General features: G+C 35.0%; 1 protein-coding gene and 1 long non-coding RNA gene across 2 annotated transcripts in view; one reads left to right on the forward strand and one right to left on the reverse strand.

Moving 5' to 3' along the window:
- LOC129059042 (uncharacterized) overlaps window positions 1–12,539 on the forward strand; it is a 169,409-nt gene that overhangs the window by 101,649 nt on the left and 55,221 nt on the right. The window lies entirely within an intron of this gene.
- Window positions 1–12,539, reverse strand: part of EMCN (endomucin) — a 131,089-nt gene that overhangs the window by 56,644 nt on the left and 61,906 nt on the right. Inside the window, 1 exon segment of the mRNA NM_001135500.1 lies at window positions 2,823–2,861. Within this exon segment, the coding sequence (NP_001128972.1) occupies window positions 2,823–2,861 (39 nt within the window).

Genomic DNA, 12,539 nt, shown 5'->3' on the forward strand with positions numbered 1-12,539 from the left:
CCACTGCTCAAGGAAATAAAAGAGGATACAAACAAATGGAAGAACATTCCATGCTCATGGGTAGGAAGAATCAATATCATGAAAATGGCCATCCTTCCCAAGGTAATTTACAGATTCAATGCCATCCCCATCAAGCTACCAATGACTTTCTTCACAGAATTGGAAAAAACTACTTTAAAGTTCATATGGAACCAAAAAAGAGCCCGCATCGCCAAGTCAATCCTAAGCCAAAAGAACAAAGCTGGAGGCATCACACTACCTGACTTCAAACTATACTACAAGGCTACAGTAACCAAAACAGCATGGTACTGGTACCAAAACAGAGATATAGATCAATGGAACAGAACAGAGCCGTCAGAAATAATGCCACATATCTACAAGTATCTGATCTTTGACAAACCTGACAAAAACAAGAAATGGGGAAAGGATTCCCTATTTAATAAATGGTGCTGGGAAAACTGGCTAGCCATATGTAGAAAGCTGAAACTGGATCCCTTCCTTACACCTTATACAAAAATCAGTTCAAGATGGATTAAAGACTTAAATGTTAGACCTAAAACCATAAAAACTCTAGAAGAAAACCTAGGCATTACCATTCAGGACATAGGCATGGGCAAGGACTTCATGTCTAAAACACCAAAAGCAATGGCAACAAAAGCCAAAATTGACAAATGGGATCTAATTAAACTCAAGAGCTTCTGCACAGCAAAAGAAACTACCATCAGAGTGAACAGGCAACCTACAAAATGGGAGAAAATTTTCGCAACCTACTCATCTGACAAAGGGCTAATATCCAGAATCTACAATGAACTCAAACAAATTTACAAGAAAAAAACAAACAACCCCATCAAAAAGTGGGCGAAGGACATGAACAGACACTTCTCAAAAGAAGACATTGATGCAGCCAAAAAACACATGAAAAAATGCTCACCATCACTGGCCATCAGAGAAATGCAAATCAAAACCACAATGAGATACCATCTCACACCAGTTAGAATGGCAATCATTAAAAAGTCAGGAAACAACAGGTGCTGGAGAGGATGTGGAGAAATAGGAACACTTTTACACTGTTGGTGGGACTGTAAACTAGTTCAACCCTTGTGGAAGTCAGTGTGGCGATTCCTCAGGGATCTAGAACTAGAAATTCCATTCGACCCAGCCATCCCATTACTGGGTATATACCCAAAGGACTATAAATCATGCTGCTGTAAAGACACATGCACACGTATGTTTATTGCAGCATTATTCACAATAGCAAAGACTTGGAACCAACCCAAATGTCCAACAATGATAGACTGGATTAAGAAAATGTGGCACATATACACCATGGAATACTATGCAGCCATAAAAAATGATGAGTTCATGTCCTTTGTAGGGACATGGATGAAATTGGAAATCATCATTCTCAGTAAACTATCGCACGAACAAAAAACCAAACACCGCATATTCTCACTCATAGGTGGGAATTGAACAATGAGAACACATGGACACAGGAAGGGGAACATCACACTTCGGGGACTGTTGTGGGGTAGGGGGAGGGGGGAGGGATAGCATTGGGAGATATACCTAATGCTAGATGACAAGTTGGTGGGTGCAGCGTACCAGCATGGCACATGTATACATATGTAACTTACCTGCACATTGCGCACATGTACCATAAAACCTAAAGTATAATAATAATAATAATAATAATAATAATAATAATAATAAAAGAAAAAAGAAAAAAACAAACAAACAAAAAAAAATAAAAAAGAAATAGAATATTTGCTGTGAAAATAGAGCACTCATAATTTTTAGTGTCACTCATAATTTTTTTATTTTTCTAATTTTTAAAAAGTTTTATGAACCTATAGGTTTATTTCATATTTTTAGTTTATTTATTTTCATTTTTAAACTTTAATTTTAGTCTCAGGGATACATGTGCAGGTTTGCTATATAGGAAACTCGTGTCATGGGGGGTTGTTGTACCAATTATTTTATCACCCAGGTATTAAGCCTAGTACCCAATAGTTATTCTTAATGCTCCTCTCCCTCCTCCTACCCTCCACCCTCAGGTAGACCCCAGTTTCTGTTGTTTCCTTCTTTGTGCTCATGAATTCTCATCATCTAGCTCCCACTTGTAAGTAAGAACATGTGGAATTTGGTTTTCTGTTCCCGTGTCAGTTTTCATTTAGTTTACATATATCAAAGATGACCAGCATTGAAAGCTTATGAGATTTGTCATTTGTATAAGTACCAGGTAGGATGTAGAAAGATAAAAATCCCTCAGATAACTATGATTTCTGAACAGGGAGACTCAACATTGTCATCTTCCCCTGCCCAACGATCAATTCCTATTGCTCTATTATCCAAAAAACATTCAGTCTAAAACTAAGGGTGGCAAATACGAGCACTAATTGGAATGATAGCATTTTAGATTGTTAACTGTGGTTTCTAACGTCATCTTTTTGGATACTGTGACCAGATTTTGTTAGAAAATAAGAGAAGACATTTTGTACTGCTGGGAGAGGTCACACTGACAACAGAAAGAGATCAAGAACAGTGGGTTTCGGGGTAGAGGACAGAGGGCAATTTCACAGGCTTTATACATTTGCTAGAGCTGGCTCCACTCACCTTAGTCACAGAACACTTAGACATGTCCTTATATGTTCTCCTGGTCTGCATTTTTTTAAACTCAAGTTTTTCTAAACATTTTATTTGTGATGTAATGTTTTCCCTTGTGCTATTTCTTCCTGCCCCCAAACTGATTGGTGTAATTTGTTTTATTCTTGAGATCTTACCCATGAAAATACTAAGAGAGAGAGAGAAAAAAAAGAGCTTACCTGGTATTTCTGTTGTTTTAATTGAACTCTGAGTCTCAGCTTTAGAAGGAAAAAAAGAAAAAAAATCAATACAATTAAATGTTGAATATCAGATCTATTCTCACAATTGTTTCAGGTGGTAAATGAGTATGAATTTTAGCTCATTTCTGGTTCACTGTTTTCAAATCATAAAATCATGATTCTTCATGATTACAAGAAACTTCAGAGAAGGTTTTTAAGAAAAAGTGCTTCAACCAATTTTTCCCTTAAGGGCCAAATATTTTAGATTTTGTGGACCATAAATCTCTGTCATAATTATTCAACTCTGCCTTACACAGAGAAAGCAGCCATACACAATATCTAAAGAATGGAAATAACTGTGTGCCAATAAAACTTTATTTTGAAAAAGTCAGGGTATTCAATTTTGCCCGTGGGCCATAGTTTGCTGAGTCTTGCTTTATAGGATCTGGTATGCCCTCACACTTTGAATATCCTGAGATAACATAGAAAACAAAAATCCTACAGTAAGTGCTTAATGAATGTGGCTGCCATGTGTTGTAATCCTACTAAGACAAGGTGCATCTCATGACCTGTGGAAGAAGCAGCAAAGTTCAGACAGATACTTTTAAAACGTAAGAAATTATTTTATGATATAGTCCAGGAGAGCTTTCTGCAAGGAAAGTTACTTGGAAGAATTATAATCAAAGATCACTTCAACACCTTTGAGTACATGCAGCATTTTCAAGATTTGGCACATGAAAAATACAGAAAATAATCTTGAAACAAATAGAAGCCCAATAATGACATTTTTAAAAGTCTACTCGCCAAGTCAATCCTAAGCCAAAAGAACAAAGCTGGAGGCATCACGCTACCTGACTTCAAACTATACTACAAGGCTACAGTAACCAAAACAGCATGGTACTGGTACCAAAACAGAGATATAGACCAATGGAACAGAACAGAGCCCTCAGAACTAATACCACACATCTACAACCATCTGATATTTGACAAATCCAACAAAAATGAGAAATGGGGAAAGGATTCCCTATTTAATAAATGGTGCTGGGAAAACTGGCTAGCCATATGTAGAAAGCTGAAACTGGATCCCTTCCTTACACCTTATACAAAAATTAATTCAAGATGGATTAAAGACTTACATGTTAGATCTAAAACCATAAAAACCCTAGAAGAAAACCTAGGCATTACCATTCAGGACATAGGCATGGGCAAGGACTTCATGTCTAAAACACAAAAAGCAATGGCAACAAAAGCCAAAATTGACAAATGGGATCTAATTAAACTAAAGAGGTTCTGCACAGCAAAAGAAACTACCATCAGAGTGGGAGAAAATTTTTGCAACCTACTCATCTGACAAAAGGCTAATATCCAGAATCTACAATGAACTCAAACAAATTTACAAGAAAAAAACAAACAACCCCATCAAAAAGTGGGCAAAGGACATGAACAGACACTTCTCAAAAGAAGACATTTATGTAGCCAAAAAACACATGAAAAAATGCTCACCATCACTGGCCATCAAAGAAATGCAAATCAAAACCACAATGAGGTACCATCTCACACCAGTTGGAATGGCAACCATTAAAAAGTCAAGAAACAACAGGTGCTGGAGAGGATGTGGAGAAATAGGAACACTTTTACACTGTTGGTGGGACTGTAAACTAGTTCAACTATTGTGGAAGTCAGTGTGGCGATTCCTCAGGGATCTAGAACTAGAAATACCATTTGACCCAGCCATCCCATTACTGGGTATATACCCAAAGGACTATAAATCATGCTGCTATAAAGACACATGCACACGTATGTTTATTGCGGCACTGTTCACAATAGCAAAGACTTGGAACCAACCCAAATTTCCAACAATGATAGAGTTGATTAAGAAAATGTGGCACATATACACCATGGAATACCATGCAGCCATAAAAATGATGAGTTCTTGTCCTTTGTAGGGACATGGATGAAATTGGAAATCATCATTCTCAGTAAACTATCGCACGAACAAAAAACCAAACACCGCATATTCTCACTCATAGGTGGGAATTGAACAATGAGAACACATGGACACAGGAAGGGGAACATCACACTCTGGGGACTGTTGTGGGGTGGGGGGAGGGGGGAGGGATAGCTTTAGAAGATATATCTAATGCTAAATGATGAGTTAATGGATGCAGCACACCAGCATGGCACATGTATACATACGTAACTAACCTGCACATTGTGCACAAGTACCCTAAAACTTAAAATTTAATAATAATAAAAAATAAAATAAAATAAAATAAAAGTCCACTTGCTTCCTTTGTATATTCACTTGACTCTCTACATCAGCATCTTAAATTTAAAATGCCCCAAACAGAACTCTTGACTGTTATCCTGAAATCTGTCTCTTCCCTTGCTTTCTTGGTTCAATACATGGTGCCATTTGTTTTCCAGTTGCACAAAACAAAACGTTAGTAGCCTGTCTTGAGTTGCCTATGTTTCACACCCTTATCAGCTCTAGTTTCAAAATGTATTCCAAATTCAAACATGTCTCACCACCTTTTCTGCTACTGCCCACCCAGCACCTGTATCTCTCCTCTGAGAACCTGCAATAGCTGCTTAGGAAAATCTTTTTAAATTTAAACTTCACTGCTCCAATGACTCCCTGTTGCTCCTCAACTCATCTCCAACCATTCAGACCCTGTTTCACTGTACTCCACCTCGTGGCTTTGCTGTGGCAGATTGAAGGCACAAGGAAGGCCCTTTCTACCTTGAAGTTTTCTTTCCTTCCTTCCTTCCTTCCTTCCTCACTTTCTGGCTTGCTTGCTTGCTTTCTGACTCTGCTCAGAAGTTGCTGTTCAGAGAAGTCTCCCCAACCACCTTCACTAAATTGTTTCCACAGACCTTTTCACATCATTCCATCTCATTGCTTCATTCATTCAACAGTACTTTTATTACTACCCTGTATGTACTTTTCTTTAAAAAATTATTATTTTCTGTCAGAACGTAACTCCATGGGGGCAGATTTCTTATCTTATTCAGAGAAGTGATTCCAGTGCTTACCAGTAGACACATATGGATAGAATGAATGACAGTAGAAAATAATAATATAAAAAACTAATTCTACCTACCTGATTTCAACTTTTAAAGAAAAATGAATACTTTATTTAAAATTTCCTAGTTGGATAATTATAGTTACTATTTGTAAGCAACTTTTATGATCAGTTTCATGTCTTATTAGTTGATTCCTATAAGGGAAATATTATATTTCCATTTTGCAGATCTGTAAACATTAGCTGAGAGTAGTAAAATTACTTTCTTAAGGAAAAAACCAGGTATATAGGCCAGGTCTGTTAGCTCTAGTTTTCATCTTCTTTCAGTAAAATGGACAGCTTTTCCTTCCACTAAACAGTTCCAAATAGAAAGCTATGTAATTAATTCCTACTTTTGATAACTAGTTAAAACACTTTTGAACATGGCATTATGCTGCATTTGGAAGATACAATTAAAATATCTATTAGCTGCAAGAGGGTCAGAATACAAGGGAAATCAAAATCCTTGTTCCTCTTATTATCAGGTCATAACCTTTCTTGATAGACTTCACTGAGAAGACAAAACCTTCTGATTATCCTCTCTTTGAATTATTTTAGCCTTCAAAAATGTGTAATAGTTCTAGAGGAACATAATAAAAGAAATAGAACTATACATTAAGGCATAGCTGAGTCTTCATAAAACACATCACTTCAAAACCCTTCTATTGAGCAGTGTAAGAGGTTTGGACATTTATATATATAAATGAATACATTGATATTTTGAGGACAAAATTCTGTGAGTCTCAAATATTTAATCAAGTATAGAATATATTCCCTTTTTCCCTGAAATCAAGAAGATATTTTAAAAATGATAAAGTGTTTTTATATAAATACAACTTTCAAATTTGGACTCAGTTTTGTGGAAACAAAAGCTTAGTAAAGATGAGTGCTATGGAATATGGCTAAAGTTGTGAGAATTAATGAGTGAAGATATTTTCAATTATTCCTGTTTATTATTTATAACTTTAATGAAGCATGTGTTTTTGAGAAAAGGCCAAGCTTTGATCTTAAAAGAATCTCAGAAAAGTCAAATAGCAAATTAGCAGTGTGCTTAGTTAACCATTCTCAAACTTAGATGTTTAGTAAGGACCCAAAGCTTAGTCAAGGTGGTTGGCAACTTACAATCTGTTTGTTGAGTTTAATTTTTGAATATGAAATTGAAGTCTTATGAAATGTAAATGAATTTTGAAATGCTAATCACATTAATCCAAAGTTAAACTTTGCTCAAGCATTTAGTTTTTAAATCAGAAATCTTGAGCAGCAATACAACAAATAACTTTGCTAAATATTCTTATCCACAAAGGATATTGCAGGATATTTTGAACTAACAGACTTACACATAGAACATGATAATATCATTAACAGGTGCAAGAAAAGAACATATACATCTATTCCCATATATAATTATCTACTGATCTGCTGTTGAATAATTTATTATGACCAATTCAAATTCTCTTCATCCTTTCTCCATATGGCATTGACTGACTCATTAGACATGAGATTACTTCTCATCTGGCTAAACCATGACGTGTGACTAAGACTTTATCATCCTGAGGAGTACTCTTGTATCTGCCTACTTGAAATGATATAAATTAATTAAATCGCCTATGAAAAATGTTATAACTAAGTCCCAAAATAAGTTTCGTAGACAAATGGTGCAATTCACAAAATAAATATTGAAGCTGGGTGGGTAATTAGATAAATTAGTGTTTTCTAAAGTGTTGGATAGCCTTGTGTGAGAGATTCTATAAGGTAGTACTGGAAACCAGCATTAAATAAGATGGAAACATTTAATGACAAAGTTGTTTCCTTTTCAGCTTTCTTGCAGTTTACTTGGTTATTTTAATGAGAAAATTCTAAAATTTTAATTGGATGCACATATATTGTTAATGTCTAACATGTGCTTATCTTAGTTTATTTTTTTAAAGAACAAGCATGTCTCAAGCCCAGAACCTCTAGCAAAGAACAAATTCTATCTAGAATTTTATTTATTTATTTACATAGTAGTGATTTTTATAGATATTGTTTATTTATGCCAAGCAAAACTGGTTTTTCACTTACGGTAGTTTATTTTTCAAACAAATTTAAGAATAAGAAGTGCATCAATTTAAAGGAAAACACTAAATAAATAATAGCACAGATGATATACATCTCTAGCAACACTCATGAAGTTGTGGGAAATATCAGGGTAAAATCTAGTAGAGGTCCTTGATGAATATGAATGTGTAGAATTTGAATCAGCATTTAGAGGAAGGAGGAGGAAAGAAGGAATAGAAAATATACAAATGAGGGGACAAATGAAAAATATACACATTCAAGAATAAATCAGGCATAGTGGGCAAGAGGACCACCCTGGTTAGAATTGCAGGTTTATATTTATTCATTCAGTCAGTATCTTGTCTTATATTTATTGAACACCTACTCATCGAGTGCATGATACACCTAATTAGAAGCTAGTTGTTTTCTAATTCCTTAGATTTAGATACTTTGTGTAAAATAGTTGTCATGAGAACAAGTGTGGTATAGTGAAAGGTGTATAGGGTTTGGGGCAAGAAAAACAGGGTTTTAATTTTTAAATTTAATCTTGGCCAAGTCATTTAGTGTTTCTGAACTTGTTTCCTTATTTGTGAAATTGGTATCATATGTACTTACTTTGCCTGGCTTTTATGAGAAATACTATGACTAAAAAAAGAGCTAACATGTATTGTGCTTTTGTGTGTGTGTGTTTATTTCTTTATATGATTTATCTCCCTTAATCTTCACGAAGATCCTGTGAAAGTATAATCCTATTTTAATTATTTTACAGATGAAGAAACTGAGGCACTGAGAAGTTAAGTAGTGGATTAAAGACCACACAGCACAAATAAATAGTTGTGCTGTTTTTTGAACGTAAGCAATCAGACATCATAATCACTATTCATAACCAATAAGCTAACTTACTCTTGGCATGACTGAAGTGCCAAATTTTTATTTTATGAAGGGTATGATGCCTTGAAGAACAAAGACCTGGGTGTTGGTCACTCTCATGTCCAGCTAGTGGCTTATCTAAAATGCGTACTTGGTTATTATAAAATTATCTTTGCTTTTTGTATAAAAATAAACTCCATATTAAACTAAGATAAACTATGCAAAAGTAAATACATTTGATAACTTATTTATTACATATAAATGTTATCAATTCCTACTTAATAGTGTACTGGCTGATTATAAATGTTATTAAGAAAAGCCAGATTATCTTTTCAGGCTTCAAATCTCTAATATCGTATTCACTGTGGTAGAAGAAACTCTCACTTGGCAAAACCCTTAAAGGCGTTTCTATCCAAGTACTTGCTTTAGTAGAGTTCTATATTGGAGTTCTGCACATCCCAATTTATCATCTATCTATAATCTTATTCTGCATTCTTGCCTCAGCCAAGTTACAATTCAGTAAAGGGAAAAAGAGTAATAGTCTCTCCTTCCCTGCCAATCCCTTACAGTGTGCAAGATATCTCCTTTAAAATCTGGTTATAGATACCAGAATGGCTAAGTTACCAGCAAGAAATGCATATGTATTGTTTTCTTCCCTCTATCTCTTCTTCTTTCCTTTCTCTTCTGTCCTCAGAAACCAAGAGGATATGCAGATAGCATCATGCTACCTGACTTCAAACTATACTACAAGGCTACAGTAACCAAAACAGCATGGTACTGGCACCAAAACAGAGATATAGACCAATGGAACAGAACAGAGCTCTCAGAAATAATGCCACATATCTACAACTATCTGATCTTTGACAAACCTGACAAAAACAAGAAATGGGGAAAGGATTCCCTATTTAATAAATGGTGCTGGGAAAACCAGCTAGCCATGTGTAGAAAGCTGAAACTGGATCCCTTCCTTACATCTTATACAGAAATTAATTCAAGATGGATTAAAGACTTACATGTTAGACCTAAAACCATAAAAACCCTAGAAGAAAACCTAGGCAATACTTTTCAGGACATAGGCATGGGCAAGGACTTCATGTCTAAAATACCAAAAGCAATGGCAACAAAAGCCAAAATTGACAAATGGGATCCAATTAAACTAAAGAGCTTCTGCACAGCAAAAGAAACCACCATCAGAGTGAACAGGCAACCTACAGAATGGGAGAAAATTTTTGCAACCTACTCATCTGACAAAGGGCTAATATCCAGAATCTACAATGAACTCAAACAAATTAACAACAAAAAAACAAACAACCCCATCAAAAAGTGGGTGAAGGATGTGAACAGACACTTCTGAAAAGAAGACATTTATGCAGCCAAAAAACACATGAAAAAATGCTCATCATCACTGGCCATCAGAGAAATGCAAATCAAAACCACAATGAGATACCATCTCACACCAGTTAGAATGGCAATCATTCAAAAGTCAGGAAACAACAGGTGCTGGAGAGGATGTGGAGAAATAGGAACACTTTTACACTGTTGGTGGGACTGTAAACTAGTTCAACCATTGTGGAAGTCGGTGTGGCGATTCCTCAGGGATCTAGAACTAGAAATACCATTTGACCCAGCCATCCCATTACTGGGTATATACCCAAAGGACTATAAATCATGCTGCTATAAAGACACATGCACACATATGTTTATTGTGGCATTATTCACAATAGCAAAGACTTGGAACCAACCCAAATGTCCAACAATGATAGACTGGATTAAGAAAATGTGGCACATATACACCATAGAATACTATGCAACCATAAAAAATGATGAGTTCATGTCCTTTGTAGGGACATGGATGAAGCTGGAAACCATCATTCTCAGCAAACTATCGCAAGGACAAAAACACCAAACACCGCATGTTCTCACTCATAGGTGGGAATTGAACAATGAGAACACATGGACACAGGAAGGGGAACATCATACACCAGGGACTGTTGTGGGGTGAGTGGAGGGGGGAGGGATAGCATTGGGAGATATACGTAATGCTAAATGATGAGTTAATGGGTGCAGCACACCAACATAGCATGTGTATACACAGGTAACAAACCTGCACGTTGTGCACATGTACCCTAAAACTTAAAGTATAATAATAATAAAAAATAAAATAAATAAAAAAGAGTTAATGAGTATGTCATGTTTCCAAGCCATTAGCAAAAAAAAAAAAAAAAAAAAAAACTCAGGAAGAGAAAAAGATTTGCAGTTTTACAAGGAACTTTTACACTCAATCCCTCCACAGTTTAGCTATTGAAGGGTGGGGACCTTTGTTATTGACAACTGATACTTCTTTTGAAGCACCCCTCAGTGCCAACCAACGTAGCTCTGCATATAGTCAATGATAAATGTATGGATTATGAAACCTAGGTATAGTGAGGGCTAATGCAAGGGCCTGGTCTATGGTGAGTTAAATGGTGACTCCCTGACCCCCCTACTCCCAAAAGATAGGCGGACCTGGAACCTGTGATCTTATTTTTTTTAGCAAGAATATAAAACTAATATAGATCATCAAGATACTGTGAGATTTCTACTCTAAGTAATCTAAACACAAAAGTCACTATCCTCTTTTGCTAAGCATACAATTTCTTTTTCTGCGGAATGTGTTTTGGGTGAGAATACCAGATAACTATCACCAATGATGTCAAAGTATAGATCTTTCTATAGATACTAATTAAACATTTGGTGTCTTGTACTTTCTTTAAGAAAGTCAAGATTCAAATAACTCTCTTTATCTTTGATAAAACTCCTTCCTTTGAAACCTTCTCTGTCTGATATTATTGTAGTCCCTTCAACTTATTTTAATTAGTTTTACCAAGTTATACCTTTTCCTGTCTTTTGTTTTTAATAAATTTATACTTAAGGTGGGTTTTCTGAATGCTGCACATATTTGGGAAGAGGTTATGCTTTTTATCCAGTTTAACAATCTTATCTTTATAAATAAAATGTTTAAGCCATTTTATTTTATGTGATAAATTATTATAATTGATTTTAAGTACACAATCTGATTTTTAAAATTTTCCATCTGTTCTCTGTTTCTTTTTTTCTTGTTTATTGCCTTCTTTTGGATTGAGTCTTTTTTTAAGATTTTATTTATCTTCATTACTGATTTTACAACGGTATATTTATAACCTTTCTCTCATTTTGGCATTTGTGCCATTGTTATACATTTTGTTTCTACATATGTCTAAAACTTTCCATACATTTTTGTTATTTTATATTTAAACTATAAATTGTCTTTTGAAGAGACTAAAAATGAGATAAAAGTCTTTCATAGTTGCTCACATATTTGCCATTCTAATGTTCTTCATGCCTTTTTTAGATTGAAATTTCCATCTGGTACCATATTTTTCTGTTCCTGAATGTCTTTACTGATATGAATTTCGCAGCTTTTATATGTCTGAAAAAATATTTACAGAATTCTAGGGTGGAAAGTTTTTTTTTTTTTTTGCTTCCAGTACTAAAAATATTGTTTCATTGTTTTCTGGCATGCATTGTTCCTGATGAGTCTCTGCTGTAATTTTTATCATTGTTCTTCTCTATTTAATGTATCATTTTTTTCAACAGCTTCTTTCAAGATTTTATTTCTGGTTTTCCATGATTTGATTATGATGTGCTTTGGTGTAGTTTTCTTCCTGTTTCTTCAACTCGGGGCTCATTAAGTTACCTGAATCTATGGGTTTATAATTTTTTACAC

Source organism: Pongo abelii, chromosome 3 (assembly GCF_028885655.2).
Source record: "Pongo abelii isolate AG06213 chromosome 3, NHGRI_mPonAbe1-v2.0_pri, whole genome shotgun sequence".
In the NCBI taxonomy this organism is placed as follows: domain Eukaryota; kingdom Metazoa; phylum Chordata; class Mammalia; order Primates; family Hominidae; genus Pongo; species Pongo abelii.